This window comes from Myxocyprinus asiaticus, chromosome 39 (assembly GCF_019703515.2).
Source record: "Myxocyprinus asiaticus isolate MX2 ecotype Aquarium Trade chromosome 39, UBuf_Myxa_2, whole genome shotgun sequence".
In the NCBI taxonomy this organism is placed as follows: domain Eukaryota; kingdom Metazoa; phylum Chordata; class Actinopteri; order Cypriniformes; family Catostomidae; genus Myxocyprinus; species Myxocyprinus asiaticus.
Genome location: NC_059382.1, coordinates 12,842,640 through 12,864,914, shown reverse-complemented (window position 1 = coordinate 12,864,914; position 22,275 = coordinate 12,842,640). Strand labels below are relative to the sequence as shown.

At 35.6% G+C, this 22,275-nt stretch overlaps 2 protein-coding genes across 3 annotated transcripts; both read left to right on the top strand.

Moving 5' to 3' along the window:
* The first annotated feature begins 437 nt into the window (after positions 1–437).
* LOC127429764 (nitric oxide synthase, inducible-like) lies at positions 438–17,875 on the top strand. The gene is made up of 26 exons (XM_051678919.1): positions 438–1,709; positions 2,981–3,045; positions 3,125–3,226; positions 4,324–4,472; positions 4,613–4,775; positions 4,868–4,959; positions 5,091–5,232; positions 5,489–5,628; positions 6,378–6,552; positions 6,646–6,747; positions 7,141–7,335; positions 7,465–7,547; positions 7,683–7,827; positions 8,418–8,522; positions 8,718–8,767; positions 8,874–9,048; positions 9,166–9,286; positions 9,591–9,669; positions 9,795–9,985; positions 10,076–10,242; positions 11,458–11,668; positions 12,360–12,447; positions 13,230–13,351; positions 13,460–13,608; positions 16,017–16,211; positions 16,328–17,875. The coding sequence occupies exons 2-26, from the start codon at positions 2,983–2,985 to the stop codon at positions 16,364–16,366; spliced, it is 3,243 nt and encodes a 1,080-aa protein (XP_051534879.1). The 5' UTR covers positions 438–1,709; positions 2,981–2,982; the 3' UTR covers positions 16,367–17,875.
* A 98-nt stretch (positions 17,876–17,973) lies between these two features.
* On the top strand, positions 17,974–21,367 carry LOC127429766 (28S ribosomal protein S23, mitochondrial-like). Of its 2 annotated transcripts, none has more exons than XM_051678923.1 (5): positions 17,974–18,138; positions 20,056–20,235; positions 20,447–20,524; positions 20,626–20,749; positions 20,869–21,367. In XM_051678923.1, exons 1-5 carry the CDS (start codon positions 18,095–18,097, stop codon positions 21,016–21,018), a joined length of 576 nt encoding a protein of 191 aa, XP_051534883.1. In that variant the 5' UTR covers positions 17,974–18,094; the 3' UTR covers positions 21,019–21,367. The 2 variants fall into 2 exon arrangements, with proteins under 2 accessions (XP_051534883.1, XP_051534882.1); XM_051678922.1 differs by having other exon boundaries at positions 17,975–18,138; positions 20,866–21,367.
* The last annotated feature ends 908 nt before the right edge of the window (positions 21,368–22,275 follow it).

Below are 22,275 nucleotides of genomic sequence, written 5' to 3'. Positions count from 1 at the left end.
AAAACTCATGTATTATTTGAGCTGTAAAGTGTTCCAAATTGTCATTTTACAGTCGTTTTAGGGTTTTAGAGTTTGTTGATATTACATAGTCATGGTAATGAGGTTTTAAAATTGTCTATAACTTCACACAGAAAAGCTTATTAAGTGATTTTTATCACATTAAAATCATGTTTACACACATATTATTTATGTCTTGTGGCTATACTTCAGAAAAAGTGAGTATTAGCTATTAACATTCAAAAATTGGCCCTTTTTCACTTCCATTGTAAGTGCCTCATTGTAACCTAGATTTATGCTTTTTTTTTGTTTGTTTGTTTTTTTTTTTTTTTGTTTTTTTTAAGAAAAGGAGGGACGAGTCAAAATAAATTTTGTAGTATAATATTATGCCACAAATGCTGTTGATTCAGCTAGGACAGAGGATTCAAAACAGGTTTCTGTGAAAAAGTTTGATGTTTCAGCATCAAATGAAACAAGGTAGATCATAAATTTTATTCCTCACGTGGATTCTGGAAATAAGGAAACTCTTATGTTTAGTGGAGTAATATAAGAGCTCACAGTTTTTCCCAATTGCTAAGACACATTTCCTGGAAACACATTTCTGCAAAACACAAAACCTTGTTACTATACTGTCACTATACTTACCAGTGTTGTAGTTAAGTCCTGGAGTCGAGTACTACAACACTGCTTGTTGCTATATTAATGATACAATAACCCTGAAATGACTGTAATCAGGTTTTTTAAGGCACCCTCCATACAGTATATATTGGAAATTTTCAACATACTATTGTTATATAAATACTGTATATTCTAGCATGTGTGAAAAGAAAACTGACAAATTTCAAACAGGTCCTGAATAACTAGGTCTTATTTATAGTGTTTAAAGTTTAGTTAAATATTTTTTTTTAGTAAATGTGTCTTATAGCTTTAGGAAAGAGCTATAGTTTTCAGGAAATGTGTATAATTGGAATACAATAGCTAATGGCTATTAATTATTTATTGGCCCAATGGTGAAAGGTACCCCACATAGTTCCTGTTGAGGCCCTAAATCTGCAAGTTAATGTTACTTTTTTGTTACATTAGGTATATTAGGTATTATAATTTCACTAACAGCAATAATAATAATAACAATAGTAAACAATTATACAGTAAATAATAAAATAATATAATTAAATCATAATTATAATTTATAAATAGTTAGTATAGTGGTTGAGACTAGTGTATTGGTTCAGGGTTTGTTTAGTATTTGATATTTTTTTTATTACAGATATGTACAATAAAAATAGACTAATTATTTAATTAATACATGCATCATACACACAGAGTATTACTCAATAGGCATCCATCCATCTACATACAATATTTCTCTATGGGTTAATAATTTGCAGTCCTTTTGGAAATGAATGTGAAACTAACCCATTTGGCTTCATTAGACAAGTCTAAAGTCAAAGTTGTATGTGGTTCCCCCTGAATTCATCAATCTATAAAAGTTTTACAGATGATGGAGAAGTCTGACGATTCCAGCAGAGGCCCAAGATTGTGACATTTGATAAGTGCCAATAAGATTGCAATTGAATTGCTTCCCTGTACCATGACCAAAAACTCTTGACCTGCCCTTACTCACAGACACTCTGTTTGAGTATAAAAGCATCTTATACTGGGAAATCCACTACTGCAGACTGAGAAGGGACTGCCTAACACCTGATGTGAAGGTAAAAACCTTTTTTTTTTCATATAATGCATATTACATTATAACATTCATTTTTATCTATTCATCCCATGTATTTAAAAATCATATAGATATACAAAATAAATAAATACAAATTTACAAAAAGGTTCTATTTGTTTTCATTAGTAAATGTATGTGTCATGAACTAACAATGACCAATATTTTTAAAACATTTATTTTTAAATCTTGGTTAATGGTAATTTATAAGGATACAATTGTTCTTTGATATTTCATGTTGGCTTATAATGCATTAACTTATGTTTACATATTGTATGCATCCTTTAATTAAAAAAAAAAAAAAAAAAAAAAAAACATTATTGGTAATTGTGAAATTAACATTAACCAATAAATGTCGAAACAGTATTGTTCATTGTTAGTTCATGTGACTATTGTAGTTAAGTAATGTTAACAAATACAGCCTTATTTTAGTGTGTAATGTTAATAATAATTGTTATTTATTTATTATTATTTGCTTATTTTTTAGTATATACACTACCGGTCAAAAGATTTGAAACACTTGACTGAAATGTTTCTCATGATCTTAAAAATCTTTTGATCTGATGCTTAAATGTTTGTAATTAGTTATGTAGACAAAAATATAATTGTGCCACCATATTAATTTATTTCATTATAGAACAAAAATCTAATTAAAAAAAAAAATAAAGTTTTTGAAATTGATGACTTGGACCAAATAATAAAGAAAAGCAGCCAATAAGTGCCCAGCATATAGATGGGAACTCCAATACTGTTTAAAAAGCATCCCAGGGTGATACCTCAAGAAGCTGGTTGAGAAAATGTCAAGAGTACATGTTTGCAAATTCTAGGCAAAGGGTGACTACTTTGAAGATGCTAAAATATAACACAGTTTTGATTTATTTTGGATTTTGTTTAGTCACAACATAATTCCCATACTTCCATTTATGTTATTCCATAGTTTTGATGACTTTACTATTATTCTAAAATGTGAAGAAAAAAATTTATAATAAAGAATGTGTAAGTGTTTCAAAACTTTTGACCGGTAGTGTATATATACTGTATATTAAGAAATGTAAAAAAGTAATATCAGTACTGCAACATCTACATACAATATTTCTCTATGGGTTAATAATTTGCAGTCCTTTTGAAAATGAATGTGAAACTAACCCATTTGGCTTCATTAGACAAGTCCAAAGTCAAAGTTGTATGTGGTTTCCCACATTGGTTTTTTTGATTGTAAGGAATTCAAAATATTGAAATAATTTACTTTTCTGAAAGATATGGGAAACCAGGTCACTAAAGAAGACAAAAACTTAATACTCCACCAGATTAAGCCGCATACGGTGAGCAAAACGTTAATTCAAATTAAATGCAACATCATAAATCGAATGCAACATTCTGAAATGTTATTTGCATATTTAGCAATGGGAGATCAAGATGAATCAATGCCCATTTTCCAAGCAAGTGAAGAACTATGAGGATGGCTCGTGCTATCAAGACACATTACATCACAGAGCTGTCAAGGTGAGTTATGGCTATATTACATAGTTATTATAGAGATATTTCACTATAACCTATACACGCTTAAATGAGACAAGTGCGAGCAAATCTAGGGGTTAGTATAGCCATATTTCTTGCTATTCTAATGTTTGCAATTACCATTTACATAGAATTCATGTTGTCAGATTAAATGTACTTTTCTGGCAATTGCATATAGGTTAAGTTGGGTGAATATACTGTAGGTAAAGTGGAAACTTTCCGATAATTTGTAATTGGTGTTGTTTTTAAAATATGATCCAGATTGCTACAACAGCATCATCCCATTATAATTTAGCATGAATTTAAAGGATTGTTCACCCAAAAATGAAAATTCTCTCATCATTTAATCACTCTCATTCCATCCCAGATGTGTATGACTTTCTTTCTTCTGCAAAACACAAACAAACATTTTAAGAAGAATATCTCAGCTCTATTGGTCCATTCAATGCAAGTGAATGGTGACCAGAAATTTGAAGCTCCAAAAAGGATATAAAGGCAGCATAAAAGTAATCCATACGACTCCAGTGGTTTAATCCATGTCTTCTGAAGTGATAAGATAGGTGTGGATGAGAAACAGATCAATATTGTTTTGCCATAAATCTCCACTTTCACATTCTTCTTTTTTTTTTTATTTATTTTTTTTTTTTGGTAATTTGCATTCTTTGTGCATATCACCACCTACTGGGCAGGGAGGAGAATTAATAGTACATTTCTCACTCACACCTATCATATCACTTCTGAAGACATGGATTAAACCACTGGAGTCATATGGATTACTTTTATGCTGCCTTTATATCCTTTTTGGAGCTTCACTTGCATTGAATGGACCAATAGGGCTGAGCTATTGTTTTAAAAATCTTTGTTTGTGTTCAGCAGAAGAAAGAAAGTCATACACATCTGGGATGGCATGAGTGAGTTAATGGTGAGAGAAGTTTCATTTTCGGGTGAACTATACCTTTAATGGTGATTTTTAAAAATGTAAGAATAGCCCAAACACATAATGATAGATGATTAAGTTTAAGTGTCCCACTTTACCTGTATTTAATGGTAGGATAAGTTATCTTTTTTCTCTTTTATTTTAGACCCAGACTTGCTTGTCTAAGGTTTGTGAGGGCTCTGTTATGATGCCAGAATCTCTGATGAGATGCCCTTCCTCCACCCAACCAGCCTCCAATGACATCCTCATGCAGGCTATTGATTTCATCAATCAATATTACAAGTCTTTTAAAAAGTAGGAAGAACTTATTATCATATAAAGGAAGAGATCTTGAGATCTTATATTGTGTTTTCCTTTCTTAATATATCAGATCATGAACATTTACTTTATTTGGGGTGAAAAGAATATATGATTGATTAATGTCTATTGCTCAGCCCAAAAAATGAGGAGCACCTGGCTCGTTTGGAGGAGGTCGCAAAGGAGATAGATTCCACTGGATCATACAAACTCTCCACAAAGGAACTGGAATTTGGAGCAAAGCAGGCATGGAGGAACGCACCAAGATGCATTGGCAGAATTCAGTGGGCTAATTTGAAGGTAGTTTCACCTTATCTAGAATGAAACATATAAAGGGAGTCTGTGTGGAATTGCATAGGTATATTTACATCAAGTCTTGTTGTCCTGTACAGCTTTTTGATGCACGTGAATGCAGAACTGCTGAGGATATGTTTCAGATGTTGTGTGGTCATATTAAATTTGCCACCAATGAGGGCAACCTGAGGTATACCAAGAATGAGTTATTGCCAAGAATATGTTATTCTAGCTTTTCGTTAACTAACCTTATGAAATCTTGATTGTCTTTGCAAATTGATGTGATGATGCTGTCACAATAAACATGTTTTTTTTTTACAGGTCTGCCATCACTGTGTTCCCTCAAAGAACTGATGGCCAACATGATTTCCGTGTATGGAACAATCAGCTCTTAAAGTACGCTGGCTACAAAATGGCAGATGGTACAATAATAGGAGATCCTTCCAGTGTAGACTTTACAGAGGTAAATTTGAGTGTCTTTTCTATATAACTCTGAAGAGTATGTGTAATCAATAATTACTCTTTTTTCCAAAAACTTCACAGTTTTTTTTTTTTTTTTTTTTTTTTGACATAAAATGACACATGACACATTTTTTAATTCAACATCAAGATTTTAGGTTAAAATGTACATGTATGTGTAAGGGAATTACATTTTATATTTTATATTTATTATTTATTTATTCATTTATTTTTAATCATTTATTGTCCAATTCACACAGATGTGCATCCAGCTTGGGTGGACCCCAAAGTATGGTCTTTTTGATGTGCTTCCACTTGTGCTACAAGCTAATGGAGAGGACCCTCAGCTTTTTGAAATTCCTCAACATTTGATTTTGGAAGTTCCCATTGAGCACCCACAGTAAGTGCCATGGGCCCCATACTCTTGTTGGCTGGGAAAAAATGCTCTCAACAGATTAAATTTGCTGATTGATTAATAACTCTCTAAACTGTTGGGTTGAATCACTATGTGTGCAAGGTTCTATTACAAAGTCACAAAGCCATACAGTACATTCAATCCAGTTACATACATGTAATCTTGTGTGCAATGTCGTTTACATATGCCACCAGAGCTATTGATTGAGGTGCTCAAAAATACGAGATGGCTTGCATTCACTTGGTTGTGTAGTAAATCTGCTTGCTTCTTGAAAAGAACATTATTCAAGGCTTTCCCTTTAAAAGCTTGCTTTAAAAAGACCTTTAAATCAACCGCCTCATGGCACTTCAAGATCAGGCTAGAGTGGAAAAGCCACTGGAACTGAAGAGAACCTGTCTCTGCCTCATTTTTTCATCCAGACATGACAAATGAGTTTAACTGTGGCCTAATGTCATGTTCTCAAAGCAATCTCATACTAACACTTCACTCTACAAAGCTACCTAATTAGTTTTCTGAAGTACATTGTGAATTGACTGAAGTGCTGATTGATGGAGCCAAAAAGGTGCTACCATGCAGACCTGGACATGTTACAAATTTGTACTAGAAAAACGGGTAAAGATAAGCCATTTGAGGACATGAAAAAGAAAGTATTATACAGTATATCCTAATGCAGCATATTTTCTGCTCTTGAAGTGTTGCATGCAGAAATGATGAGGTTTTGTGCATTTCTTCAGGTATGAATGGTTTAGGGATTTAAACCTCCGATGGTATGCATTGCCTGCGGTGTCCAACATGTTGCTAGAGATCGGTGGTCTTGAATTCACAGCATGTCCCTTCAATGGGTGGTACGTGGGCACTGAAATTGGAGTGAGGGACTTCTGTGATGCCAAGCGCTACAACATTCTTGAGGTGCTGCTACATGCCTTTTAGCCCAAAGACTTTGCAATAAAGCAAGAGTTTCTTTGAAACTGATATTCTGTTTTGTTGTCTTATGTTTTGCAGCGTGTTGGCCGTAGAATGGGCTTGGAGACAAAAAAGCTGTCCTCACTTTGGAAGGACCAGGCCCTGGTAGCCATCAATGTTGCAGTGATGCATAGTTTTCAGGTAAAGTGTTCACCCTACAGAGTAGATTTACATAGCGAACAAGTGTAAAAGGTCACAATGTGGAAAAATAAAATAATAATAATTGATAATAAAAATATTGAAACTGCACTTAATTTTTAACCTTGGTCCAAAATTTACCCATTTTACATTAATATATATATATATATATATATATATATATATATATATATATATATTTTTTTTTTTTAATCAGTATTTAAATATTCTATATAAAAAATTGACTTTCTCACAAAGTCTGGTTCCAATGCCAAAAACTACTGGAAATCAGTCAAAAATGACCCTATTAGTCAGTAGAAGGTACAAGCTGGGATTTGCCTCCTGTTGTTAGGCTTTATTTGTCAGTTTTTAACCTCTTGTCTTGCTGGCATATAGAAAAAAAAGGTCACCATCACTGATCACCATTCTGCATCTGAGTCCTTCATAATGCACATGGAGACAGAAATGCGTCTGCGTGGTGGTTGTCCAGCCGATTGGGTTTGGCTGGTGCCGCCAATGTCTGGCTCTCTCTGCTCTGTGTTCCACCAGGAAATGCTGAACTACATCCTTTCACCATTCTTCTATTACCAGGTATCATCCAAAATATATCTGCAAAGTATCTAGACTGCAATAAGCTGCATTATTGGAATATTCTTGTGATAGAGTAGATGGATATGCCTGAGTAAATCCCTTATAACTTGTGTTTGTTGCCATGTAAAGCCTGACCCATGGTTGACATACAAGTGGAAGGACAAGAAAAGAAAAGTGAGGAGTTGTAAAGTTAGCTTCAAAGGCTTGATAAGGTATAGTCTCACCATTTAATTTCAACACAGTGCTGTTTTCTCACTAGAGATCTGACTTCAACAATGTTATGAATGTTACAAAGGTTAGCAGTGAATCTTTAGTTAGCTGAAATTGTTGTTTTTTCCCTCCTCTAGTGTTGTGCTCTTCTCTCAAACACTCATTAAATCAGCCTTGGCCAAGAGGGTGCGTTGCACCATACTCTACGCCACAGAAACGGGGAAATCACAAACCTTTGCTAAGAAACTCAACTCCATGATGAACTGTGCCTTCGTCTCTAAGGTAAAAGGATCATTACCCCAAATTCTATGAATCTCAACATTGTACAAATAATTGTATAAATAATGTCTTACATTCATTTTTGATAGCATTCTCTAAACACATTTATAAATGTTGCAAACAAAGTAGGCTATCTATTTTCAAACATTAAAGTGTTAAAGAAACATATAAGTGATCATACTGATCTCACAGTGAAATTGAAAGTAGTAGGTTGACTTTTCTTTAGCTAAAATCGGTCTGTGCTCACCAAAATTTGAAACACTGCCCCCAGTGGCGGAAGCAGTAAGGGTTGTTGGGCGTATAGGCACATGTGAGCTCCATTTTCTGTATTAAATGCCCATGAAGGTCTGCCAAAAGTGAGTTGTAAAGAGTTGTTTTCATCTGTACTTATGCAATACAGGAAAAATGAATGCATATTATTTAAACTGTATACCCAAACCTAAACCTAACCATCAGTGGAGATAAAAATGTAATGTTAGGGGGGAAAATGCAACCTAGATTTGATTAATAGATTATACTTTGGGAGATAAAGGACTACTTTATGTCAGACATCATGAATATAGAGATTACAACCCCCTTATTTCTTCATACAGGTTGTCTGCATGGAGGAATACAACTTCAGTGAACTTGAAAAGGAACGCCTTCTTATGGTTGTCACCAGCACCTTTGGCGATGGAGACTGTCCAGGCAATGGAGCGGTGTGGACAAATAACTTCATTATTCACACCCATTATCTTAATTATTGCACAATTTATAGAACAGCAGAATGAGAAAGTGTTTCACCAGAACTCATTAATGTTTGCACAATAACGACAATAGATTTTACCTAACTAGAATGTGATTCTAGCTGTTGGCAAGTTGGTTTGGTGACACGATTTTTCTCCTCTCCTCAGAGTTTCAAGAAGCAGCTTCTCAGCCTAGAAACCCTCAGAAACCAAGTCAGGTCAGTATTTTAAATACTCTAAATGTATTTTAAGGGGCTGCCACTCTTGCTTAGAATATATTTTTTTAAACGCGGGGACCCATAGCTGATTCTTTCCCACATACAGATACTGTGTATTTGGTCTCGGTTCTCGAATGTACCCCCACTTCTGTGCATTCGCTCATGCAGTGGATGCAAAGCTTGCAATGCTGGGAGCCATTCGTGTGTCCTCCACAGGTGAAGGAGATGAGCTGAATGGACAGGAGGAGGCGTTCTCAGCCTGGGCTTGCACTGCCTTTGAGGTGAGGTCATTGTAAAATAATGTTTGTTGACTAATAATGGCTAGTGTTGTACTGGTGATAAATGTTAAATATCCAGATCAATTTTCAGTACTTTTGCTGTTTGCATTTTATATGTAGGATGCATGCAAGGAGTTTAAAGTTCAAGGACAGCTTCCAGGAACTGATCGTATGGTGGACACCTGGAATCCTGACAAACACAGAGTACAGAATGACACTTCTACATTTGACCGAATCGCAGGTACATCAAGACCTGTTTTCTTATCAAACTGCTGCTAGTAATGATGTATTAATGCTTCATCAGAAGCTTGATGATGCATTCATCTTTAAGTCTTTTGTCATTTTTATTACAGTATATTTAAAAATCTTGTACAGCAGTTGAATTGTTATGCACAGAGTATTGTTGGAATGCATTTGCATTCAAATTGGAATCAAATTCAGAAATGTGACCATAAAAACTATATTTGTTCATTAGATACCAAGCAAATAGGATACTATTTAGATTGATTATGATATTACTGTCTAAACTAAGCTTGATTTTACAGCTTTGTCAGCTCTTCATTCTAAAGTTGTGGTTCCCATGAAGCTAAAGAAAAGACAGAATCTACAGAGTCCACAATCAAGGTTGGTTTTTCAAACTTACAACTGAGATGTAATATATAATCTTTATTAAACATTTTATAAAAGAAACAGCATTTTGTAGAATTGTGTTCCTTAAAAAAAAATGTCCCCCTCTCTTTTGCTTTTAGTCGTGCCACAATATTGGTGGAGCTGGAGATGGATGGGAACACAGAACCCTTAAACTTCGCCCCTGGAGACCATGTGGGGATTTTCCCTGGGAACTCACCTGAGTTAGTAGCTGGCATCCTCAGGCATGTTTCTAATGCCCCTTCTATCAATCAGAGCCTTCGCCTGGAATTCCTCAGTGATTCCTACCCTGGTATTAAACCATATAACCTAATCACACAATTACAACAATAGACGTTTTACACCTAAAAGTGTAATAATGCCTAGTAATGCTGTCCTGCAGATGGTGAAAGGTGGCAGAAAAATGAACGAATACCACCATGTCCTCTTGCCCAAGCTCTTACATACCTTCTAGATGTCACCACCCCACCATCACAAAGTTTCCTCCGCAAGCTGTCAAAAATGGCAAAGCAGGAAGACCACCGACAGCGCCTGCTAGCATTAGCTGCGGTAAGACACTCATTCTTAAACATAAATTAACCAGCACACATTTCAGTTTATATTAAAGGTGAAGTGTGTAACTTTTTTGATATCAAAATACTTTCTAATATCCCAGTTTATTGTTCATTGACACCTATAAGTAAGCCATTCGTGGGATTACCGCCCCCAAAAGCGTAAACACTGAGCCTCCCAGGCTCTATCAAAACATTGATGTTTATATTTTGAGTAGCCCGCTCAGCACCACCCATCCCTTTCTGTCAAAATCTACAGCGTGAGTTTGGGGCGTGGCTACCTGTAGTAAACTGTTCAACCGGAAGAATATGAACGTCCATGGCAGACGTGTTACAGAGGAAATTAAACGTAGCTTCGCCAAAATTCGAAGACTTGCTAAAAGACAAAGAGACAGAGAATAGAGTAAAACCAGAGTAAACATTTACAATGTGGAGGACTTTGAAGGAATTTTTGGGGTTTGATTCTTGCTGTGTTGCTTCTCGACAGGTAAGCTACACTCTGGTATTGCCACACAAGTTAGCTCATTACTGTCGAGCTTCAGATAAATTCGTAAGATGCTCGGAATATTTATCGTTACACTTACTAGTTATCAAGATCTATCCTACCTCTTGCGCTAGATTCCCCGCACACCAGCTGCCATTCAATCCGGTGATGTTATCGGACGAGCCGATTCCTCTGAAACGCTTTGTGTCTAGCGTATTTATGTAATAGTGGTGTTATTTATTACGACGTTAAACGTTTATCACCATTTATGTAGTATTTCCTATTTGTTCATAGGGAATCAGAGAGTGCGAAAGGGCGTGATGAGTCCGAGGGGTGCTGGCAAAGGTTGTTTGAAAACATACTCAATTTTTCCGTTTCGTGCCACTAGTAGTGCAGAAATGACACACTTCACCTTTAAATTTTGATTGATGATGACTTTCTTAAACCTTTCAAGAAACGTAGTGAAAGTGATAAGAGTGCAACTGAAATGCGTATTTGATTTTAAATGTCTTTAAAATAACATCCTTTAGAATGTTTTTGAGTAAATTACAAAATTCAAAGAGAAAAATCTCAGAAAGCAACTGTCGGTTAATGGTTTTACACACAGATAATAAAATACTATAAGACTGTGCCCAGACTAGAATATTTTGGAAAGTTCCATTGTGCAGATATATTATGCTGTTATCAATGTAATATATGTTAAATACATACTAAAACATCTCTCTCCAGGACTTCCAGGTCTATTCAACATGGAAGGACTTCCGCAAACCCACCTTCCTTGAAGTGCTGGAGGAGTTTCCCTCTCTGGAACTTTCTGCAGCATTTCTTCTCAGCCATTTGCCTCTGTTGAGGCCACGGCTCTACTCCATCAGCTCCTCTCCAGAACTCCATCCTCAGGAGCTTCACCTCACTGTGGCTGTGATCAGCTATTACACTCAGGGTATGGGAAAACCTCAAACCAGATTCCTCACCACTAGAGAATTACTAATTTTACTACACCTTTCAACATGAAGCTCTTGGAGTCTGTATAATGAGACCTATAATGAGACCTTGAGTCACAATGGCTGGTAGTAAAACATCTCATTCTCAGTTGCTGTCTCAGGGAAGCAGGGTCAGAAATAAAGTTGTACTGTACATTAAAGGTCAATATTTGCCCCTTGGATCTGAATTTCAGGGGCTTTATTTTTCTAACTATTTAAAATATTAACTGTGTCTCATCCGTTTATGCCACATTTGTCAATTAAAATATTAAATTATACAAATTCTCAAAATTGAAAATTTAATACCTCTTACCCCAATAATTAAATAAACATCAACTCGTATTTATGCCATAATACAGTATGTATAAATAGGACTATAGAATATTAATCTATATCACATTTTACAAATAAAAAACAGAAAAATTCATTACAAGGGCTTTTTTGCCTCTACATTTTGAATTTTGTGGGCATTTTTGGTAGTATAAAGCCCCCCAAAATTTCTGACCCGGCAGGAAGGGAATCTGTTTAATTGTCTTGTAGAACATTTTCCCTAGGACACTGATAATTTCTTAATTGATACCTGAACAGTTGAACATCCTAATAGACATCCAAGAACTTCCAACAATGTTATATATTTTTTGCTCTCATTAGAGGGAAAGGGTCCACTACATTTTGGTCTCTGCAGTACCTGGCTCAATACCATCAAAGAAGGAGATATGGTGCCCTGCTTCATCCATAGGTACGAAACAATAATTATAGTAATTGCTTTTTTTTTCTTTCAGTATACTTACAGTGTACTCACCCAAGAAAGTACTGTGTAATATTAGGTAACTACATGTACTTAATATGGGTTAAGGTTAGGGTCGGTTAGGTTTAGGGTTAGTACCTAGTAATTACTGTAGTTTTTGTACTTATATAGTAAATAAATATAGAACAGTACTGTAAGGGGCCTGGGTAACTCAGCGAGTATTGACGCTGACTACCACCCCTGGAGTTGCGAGTTCGAATCTAGGGCATGCTGAGTGACTCCAGCCAGGTCTCCTAAGCAACCAAATCGGCCCGGTTGCTATGGAGGGTAGAGTCACATGGGGTAACCTCCTTGTGGTCGCTATAATGTGGTTCTCACTCTCGTGAGACGCGTGGTGAGTTGTGCGTGGATGCCACGGAGAATAGCATGACGCCTCCACATGCGCTAGGTTTCCGCAGTAACGCGCTCAACAAGCCATGTGATAAGATGTGCGGATTGACGGTCTCAGACGCGGAGGCAACTGAGATTCGTCCTCCGCCACCCAGATTGAGGCGAGTCACTACGCCACCACGAGGACTTAGAGCGCATTGGGAATTGGGCATTCCAAATTGGGGAGAAAAGGGGAGAATTAAAAAAAAAAAGAACAGTACTGTAAAATGAAGTGCTACCCTAAAGTTTCTAGTTTAAAACACAAAATCAGTCAAAGAAAAATACACACAATATACAGAGACAATATCAGAACTTGCTAATGTTTTCCATTTGAAAAATTTCAGCTCTGATGGGTTCCATCTCCCATCTGACCCCAGTGCTCCTTGTATTCTTGTGGGAGCTGGGAGCGGTATTGCTCCTTTCCGCAGCTTCTGGCAACAACAATTCCATGACATGAAAAAAACAGGTATTGAACTTTATCCCTTATCACATTCAAATGGTTTGAAGTGAAGCATTCCAGTTGAAATTGGCTTGCCTCAAGTTGTAGGCCCTTAAGTTGTGTTATTTATCCTAGGTCTGAAAGGGAACCCTATAACACTTGTGTTCGGGTGTCGAGATTCAGATACTGATCATCTTTACAGAGAAGAGGCTCTGGACATGAGAGATAATGGCACTCTGAACAGTATCACAACAGCTTACTCTAGGCAGGCTGGTCAACCCAAGGTAAAGCCTTCACTTGATAGTACTATACCTAATAATACTAACCTTTTTGTTCAAAATCAGTTTTATGTATTGGTAGTTATATATACACAGTACCATAATATACAACCATTTTTATCCAAGTGTCAACATTTATCTCGATAATTTTAAAGGGCTATTGAAATAAAAATGTAAGTTTTGTGGCTTTTAGTCCATGTGTATTAGCTTTGAAGCCATCTAAATGCTGATATACACATTTAAAATGTACAATCTCTCTTTTCTGGGAAAATGGAGCAAAAATATTGATGACTGATCCTGCACAAAACACATTTTTGCCCAGTCAAATGCTCTGTAGTATGAGAATGTCCCTCCCATTAATACCACCTGCAACCGGCTAGCAAGTCACAAATTATGATTCATGGCTGTGAAATAACAAAAGCCTACTGGCTATTTAAAAAAAAAGGGTCATGTTTTTTGATATGTCCCACCCAATTATCCTGTTGAAATAGGAAATATGTCTACACAGGACAGAAAACTGTACTCGTCAAACTATTATGTTGGGTCTTTCATTTTGTTAATGCAAATACTGAGGGATCATTAGTATAATGATTGACTGGGGATCTATAAACCCTCAGCAGCACCATACTTGTGATACCGTACAAAAATATAGTATATATAAAATATACTAATGTGTATTGTTGCTAGCTATGAATGAATGTTACATTTATATAATACTTTTCTGACACTACACTCAAAGTGCTTTACACAGTGAACAGGGCACTCTCCTCAACCACCACCAGTGTGCAGCATCCACCTGGATGGTGTGACAGCAGCCATAGTGCACCAGTACGCTCACCTCACACCAGCTATTGGTAGAGACAGGGTTGGGAGGGTTACTTTTGAAATGTATTCCACTACAGATTACAGAATACATGCTATAAAATGTAATTTGTAACATATTCTGTTAGATTTCTCAAGGTCAGTAACGTATTCTAAATACTTTGGATTACTTCTTCAGCACTGGTAGATTTTTTCACTTGTTTTGACTATAAAAGCTCTGTTAGTACAGTAAGACAAAATACACATGTTAAAAATACATTCTCTGAAAAACCTAAATATCTTATGTAGTGTTGTTTCTAAAACAAGATAAATCAAACTGATCTTTAGATTTTTAGATATTTGTTACAGGAAAATAATACAAAATTTCTTTGCACTAATATCAAAGGTCTTACTAGAAAAATGAAATTATGATCCAACGTGAATTTTCTTGATAAAAAAAAAAAAACATGATCGTGCCTGGTAACGTGCATGTAAAATGGCTAGAAATAGCATTTTAGCTTAGCATAAAGCTGACAATTTACTCAAGGTTTATTTCTCTTTCTTCTGCTCCAAACTTACTTCAAACTTACTTCTCTGTCTGCTCGTATGAATGCAACACATCATAAGAAAGTGTTTCACCGCTGTTCAAATGCACTTTGGATCGCATCATTTATATATAAATGTTTTCCATCTGAAGAAACTAAATGTAATTAATTAAATGAAACAAATGACAATAAAATGCAAAGTAATCTCTTCAGTAATCAAAATACTTTTTGTATGTAACTGTACTCTAATTACCAATTATTTAAATAGTAACTGTAGTGGAATACAGTTACTTATATTTTGTATTTTAAATACATAATCCCATTACATGTATTCCGTTACTCCCCAACCCTGGGAGGAGAGGCGAGAGTGGAATGACAGAGCCAATTAATGGATGGGGATTATTATGAAGCCATGATTGATAAGGGCCAATGGGGGGATTTGACCAGGACACCAGGGTTACACCCCTACTCTTTTTGAGAAGTGTCCTTGGATATTTAATGACCACAGAGAGTCAGGACCTCAGTTTAACATCTTATCCAAAGGACAGTGCATTTTACAGTATAGTGTCCCCATCACTATACTGGGACATTAGGACCTACACAGTCCACAGGGTGAGCACCCCCTGCTGGACTCCCTAATAGCTTCAGTAGGCAAATAGTCTTGAGCTACAGGGTGGTATGGCTGCTGGCAGCATATTGCAAGGTTCAAAAGAGTTATTTGGACTGATAAAATTAAAGTTAGGATAACTCAGTTTAATTAATTTTTCGCTACACAAAGTTTATAAGTAGAGCCTATATTTTAATTTCATATTAATGAAACTAATTTTCATTGTGTGGAACCAATGTCCACAAATAAATCAAGTTAAACCCACAATTTTCTTTCCAGTTATTTATTTCTGAAAGATTAATCTAGTTATGTCTCCTTGCTGATGTTCATAACTAATAAAGAAAATTCATTACTTCTTACAGTAAGAAAAAAATGTGACCCACCATTCTATGCTATACATTTAAATTGACATTAGCTGGGGGGGTCTTCAGACTAATATTTACTTTTTTAACCTGGTACAGGTATATGTTCAGGATATCTTGCGAGAGCAATTAAATTACAAGGTCTATGAGGTCCTGCACCAGAGTCCAGGTCATCTGTACATCTGTGGGGGAATAAACATGGCTCGTGATGTGGCTGCCACCATTCAGGAAATCCTGGTCAGCCGGCTGGGCATCACTTTTACTCAGGCTGAAGAATATCTGGCAAGGCTCAAGGTGAACATAAAACATGTTGTCACATTTCATTGCTACTTCAGTTTGGTTCTGAAAGGCTGAATTGAATTGATTTCTATGGTCATTAATTTTATTTCGTCATTATTTTTTGTACACAGAATGAGAAGCGGTACCACGAGGACATCTTTAGATCGTAGTGCTGGAGTTCATCCTTCACCTTTTTACTATCCAAACAATATGTACACAATAAAAACAGCAAAAAAGGTGATGGAGAGGAGAGTAAATAGAAATTGTAGTTCTTTCAGTTATTTGATTTTCTTTTTTCAAAAAACTAGCCAGTAATATTGGCAGAATCAGGGAAACCTCTCATAACTAAACCTCAGATACACTTGTAAACAGGGACACACCAGTTCACATCAGTAAAACACAATACAGCATGTTAACAGATAACTAATTACACAATGAAGTCACAGCAATATTTACTGAAGAACACAGTCTAGTCATCAGAATACATTTTAGATAGTACAGTTTTGATTAAAAACTTTGTATGTTTTTTCTTGCTTTTTCATTTTTGTGCTTTGATTCTTTTAACTTGATGTTACAGTAAGTTATTCAATATTCTACAATTAAGACATGCAAGTAATATTTTAATTAAGATTAATACAACTAAATGTGTTTTGTTGAACATATAACTGGACAATTATTTTAAGCACTTTGCTATACTGTACACATTTCATTTTGGCAGCACAGTAATTGCAGGGAATAAAAGGTATAGTTCACCCAAAAATGAAAATTCTATCATTTACTCACCCTCATGCCATTCCAGATGTGTATGACTTTCTTTCTTCAGTAGAACATAAATTAAGATTTTTAGAAGAATATCTCAGCTCTGTACAATGCAAGTGAATGGTGATCAGACCTTTGTAGCTGCAAAAATCACATAAAGGAAACAAAAAGTAATCTAAATAACTCCAGTGTTTAAATCCATTTCTTCAGAAGCAATTTAATAGGTGTGGGTGTGAAACAGAACAGAAGATTTAAGTCATTTTTTCCCCTCTAAATCTCCACTTTAACTTTAACTTTCAGATGTGAAAGTGAAACTAAACAGGGACCACGTGTGACTTTCAGATGTAAAAGTGAAAGTGGAAGTGGAGATTTAGAGTAAAAAAAAAAAGTTATTATTATTATTTGTTTCTCACCCACACCTATCATATCGCTTCTGAAGACGTATTTAACCACTGGAGTCTTATGAATTACCTCTATGTTTCCTTTATGTGATTTTTGGAGTTACAAAGGTCTGATCACCATTTACTTGCATTGTATGGACCTACTTAGATATTCTCCTAAAATCTTTGTTTGTGTTCTGCTGAAGAAAGAAATGCATACAGATCTGGGATGGCATTATGAGGGTGAGTAAATGATGAGTTAATTTTTTGGTGAACTATCATTTTTGGGTGAACTATCCCTTTAAGTGCCATGCTCAAGGGAATAGTAATAATTTAGTTCACCACTACCTGGCTGATATCAAACCAAAACCTTTGTGTTAGCAGCTTCAATTCTTATTCATTTGGCTGCTTCCGATTTACAATGTTGAATACATTATGTTAAACTTGTTCATGTCTCCTACTTTTTCAATATTAATTTAAATGTAAATATTAATTTAAACATTTATTTGGATAAGCATTGTGTTTCATAATAAACTGACTGTGATAAGCAAAATGTTGTAGTCCTGTATTTATTATTAATATTATTTGCTTAGCGTCCTGTTTGATCGTAGTTTGTCTTTGATGAGCACCCGTAGTTACACCGGAAATAGTGGACTCGTGCTGCAGCAGGGAGCATTTTATCACCACTGTCACGATATCAGCTCTTTAAATAACATTTATTAAGATCTAATTATATTTGTATGATCACATTGAGCTATTATGGCTGGAAGTCGACTTGAGAAATTTGGGACTGTTTATACACGGTAAGCGTTTGTGACAGCACGCGATTCATGATGCAAAGGGGATCACTTCAAGGTTAAAGAAATAAATTGGTTTGTTTTAAATCTGTCGGTGTTTAAAGTAGAGGTCTGTTTATTTAAAAATGCATAATTTAATTTGAAAATCTACATGACAGTGTGTCCCTTTTAACTAGACCAACAACGCTTCTTTAATCTGAAAACATTAAAACGGTTACCTTTATTGTGTAAAGTGTAGCTACAGTTTTATATAATGCTTTAGAAATGACGCCTATTACCATTACAGTAAAGCTTTTTGAATATAGGCAAGTTTATGTACACTGGTGGCCAAAAGTTCGGAATAATATACATATTTTGCTGTTTCAGAAGGAAATTGGTACTTCAATTCACCAAAGTGGCATTCAAAGGATCATAAAGTATAGTCAGGACATTACTGATCAAAGTCATTTTGATCAAATCTAGACAGGCCCCATTACCAGCAGCCATCACTCCAACACCTTATCCTTGAGTAATCATGCTAAATTGCTAATTTGGTATTAGAAAATCACTTGCCATTATATCAAACACAGTTGAAAGCTATTTGGTTCGTTAAATTAAGCTTAAAATTGTCTTTGTGTTTGTTTTTGAGTTGCCACAGTATGCAATAGACTGGCATGTCTTAAGGTCAATATTAGGTCAAAAATGGCAAAAAAAGAAACAGTTTTCTCTAGAAACTCATCAGTTAATCATTGTTTTGAGGAATGAAGGTTATACAATGCTTGAAATAGCCAAAAAACTGAAGATTTCAAACAATGGTGTACACTACAGTCTTCAAAGACAAAGGACAACTGACTCTGACAAGGACAGAAAGAGATTTGGAAGGCCAGATGAACAACTAAACAAGAGGATAAGTACATCAGAGTCTCTAGTTTGAGAAATAGATGCCTCGCATGTCCTCAGCTGACAGCTTCATTGAATTCTACCCGCTCAACACCAGTTTCATGTACAACAGTAAAGAGAAGACTCTGGGGTGCAGGCCTTATGGGAAGAATTGCAAAGAAAAAGCCACTTTTGAAACAGAAATAAAATAGAAAGGATGAGTGGGCAAAGAAACAGACATTGGACAACAGATAATTGGAAAAGAGTGTTATGGATCTTAACCCCATTGAGCTTTTGTGGGATCAGCTAGACTGTAAGGTGTGTGAGAAGTGCCCGACAAGACAGCCACATCTATAGCAAGTGCTACAGGAAGCGTGGGGTGAAATGTCTCCTGAGTTTCTGGACAAACTGACAGTTAGAATGCCAAGGATCTGCAAAGCTGTCATTGCTGCATGGGGAGGATTTTTAATTAGAACACTTTGAAGTAGTTTAAGAAGTTCTGAAATTTTTTTTCAAATTGTAATAGTAATTTTTCACATTATTAATGTCCTGACTATATATTGTGATCAGTTAAATGCCACGTTGGTGAATAAAAGTACTAATTTCTTTCCATAAGAGCAAAATCTGTACATTATTCCAATCTTTTGGCCGGTGTATGAAGCACATTTCATACACAATGCCAATTCAAAGTGCTTTACATAAAATACAAGACAAAATAAATTCTAAAAACCAATTAACAAGAAATGAGAATTAAAGTAAAAACCATTTTAAAAAAAAATGCAGTGCAATCAGTAAGTGCAGCACAGTGTTCAGTCAGTAAATGCACAGTTAAACAGTGTTTTCAGTCTGGACTTCAATGTGGCTCTTCACCTTGTTTTGTGAACCCTTGGAATTTCTAACTGACCTTTGTCTTGTCGTCATTTAACTGAAGGAAGTGTTTATAATTTTTTTCATAGATTACTTTTTTTGCTACTTGTCAAGTTATTTGTAGCATTAAAACTTGGTTCACGCTGCTCATGTTTTTAATTGATTGATTGATAAAATGATTGGTCGACTGTTTTGAAGGGTTCGAGATTTAATGCGTGCTGGAGTCATCAAGCAGAGGGAAAAGCCCATCTGGTTTGATGTGTATGCTGCTTTTCCTCCTAAGAGAGAGCCCCTCTATGAGAAACCTGTGAGACAAGTAAAGAGACATGCTGCAGACTCTGTACCTGAAATACTCTACAAAGAGGATGAAATACGAGCGTGAGTCCAAAAAATCCCGTAAAATCCATAATGTTTTTTGTTTGTTTTTTTGTTAATGTTGAAGTCTCAATTCATTGGTCAAAAGGGGTGGGAACACTGGAGCTTAGGAAAGGCATTATATATGTTTATTATTACTATTTTATTGAACAACCTAATGCAAGTATACTATAACCTGTGCAGTAATGGCAAACATTTTTTCCTCTGATTTTAGGAAGTTCTTTGAAGTGTATGGCAGTGGACCCAGAGCTTTTGAGCTCCTCAAGCCCAACTTTGTATCACCATGCCAGAAGTAAGATTTGATGTGCTGCCCCTTCAGCAAAATAAGAAAAGGTGATTATGATAGTTATTTTTTTTAATTTTATTTAACTGTACAGGTGTGTCTTTGTGCAGGTTTGTGATGAAGTACAGTGAATTAGAAAGCCGAGGGGACATAAAACCCGAGATGCTGTTTGAAGAGACAGCCAAAGTGCTCCTAGCAGAGGGTATTTATTTAAGGAAGAGAGGAGGACCTGTGGTGAGTATGAGTCCTTAGATAGCTGAATAATTCCTTGGATTAATTCTTTCTCTCAGTGGAGGTTTGTCACTTTTTCTGAGTAGGTTGTTTAATTTGTCGTGTTTCCTGATGACCAGCAGGTGGCGACAGAGTCCCGGGACCCTTTGCTGAACATGAAGTTGACCGACATGTTGGCAGAGCAGCAAAGAGACACGGAAACAGAGACAAATGTTCCAGAGAAGCAGCCTCAGGCAGAGGCAGTCAACACTGACAGTCAGACGTCTTCGTAAATGTATCCGTTCCTCTCTGTTAGCACAACATAAACTGGTCCTGCCTCTGCCTCAACATGATGTAACATCAGGCATTTCTTGACCCATGGAGCACGGATATTGTTCCTTCATTTGTAAGCACTGAGTAAAATCTAGAACAGTGTGTGTCTGCTCTCCTCTTGGTGTCAAAGGGGGGAAGTTTGAATACATTTGTACATGTCAAGTACAGTTGGAACTGTTTAGGCTTGTGATTTGTTTAGCCATGCAGCTTTTGGAGTTTTTTCTTCCCCCACAGCATTTTCATGTTCTGTGATAGAGAGCTAGCAAGTGTTTGATTTTGTAATGTCTGTAATAAAATATGTGGACTGTTTACTGGAAGTATTTATTCCATTAACAGCATGAGTGGAACATTGTCAGCATAGTAATCTCTGGAAGTCAAAAGTTGTTAGACAAAAATCCAAGAACAAGGCTTGAACAATAGAAGGTTAGTACTGCAGAACTGTCCAACATTAATTAAAACAAATGTTGTGGTATTTAGACTGAGCTGAAATAAATTTGCGTCATACAGTGTGGAGTTTTTGTCCAAACTACATGTCCAATGTTCAAGCAAACTTATCCAAGAGAACTGACAGTTGTAGTTGTTGCTGAGAGAATAGAAAGTGCAAAGTACTGAATATTTAAAATGACAAATGCATGGCTTTCTGAGAAAGTGTATGTTGCCATAAAAAATCACAAATGAGTAATTTAATGAAAGGAAAAAAGAAAAAAACATTTTAATGTCTGTAATAAAATATGTGGACTGTTTAATGGGATTATGCCATTAACAGCAGGAGTAGAAAATTGTCAGCATAGTAAATACTTAATAACAGGTTATATATTTGCAATTTTCCGAGTATCTCCATAAACCTTTGATTCATATTGATATTAAACTTTAACGTTTGTTTGTTATATATTTTTGTACTGTTAATTCTTCTTTGTTATTGGTGCATTGTTGGCAGGCTTTCGCTCCAAGGAATGTGGATGTGAATTAAAAATAATGAATGTGTAATTTGTTGAAAGGAAAAACATTTTTTTTTTTTTTTAAATGTGTATATGTATAAATTCAAGGATGTAAATTATTTGAAAAGGCACAAAAAAAAAAAAAAAAAACACTGTACATGGACATTTACTGTACTTGATTTGTAAGAAGTGAGTTTTTTTTTTCCAGAATACAGAATTATAAAAGCACCACTTAAAGACCGAAACAAACAACAATATTCGCTCAATAATTTTTGATGG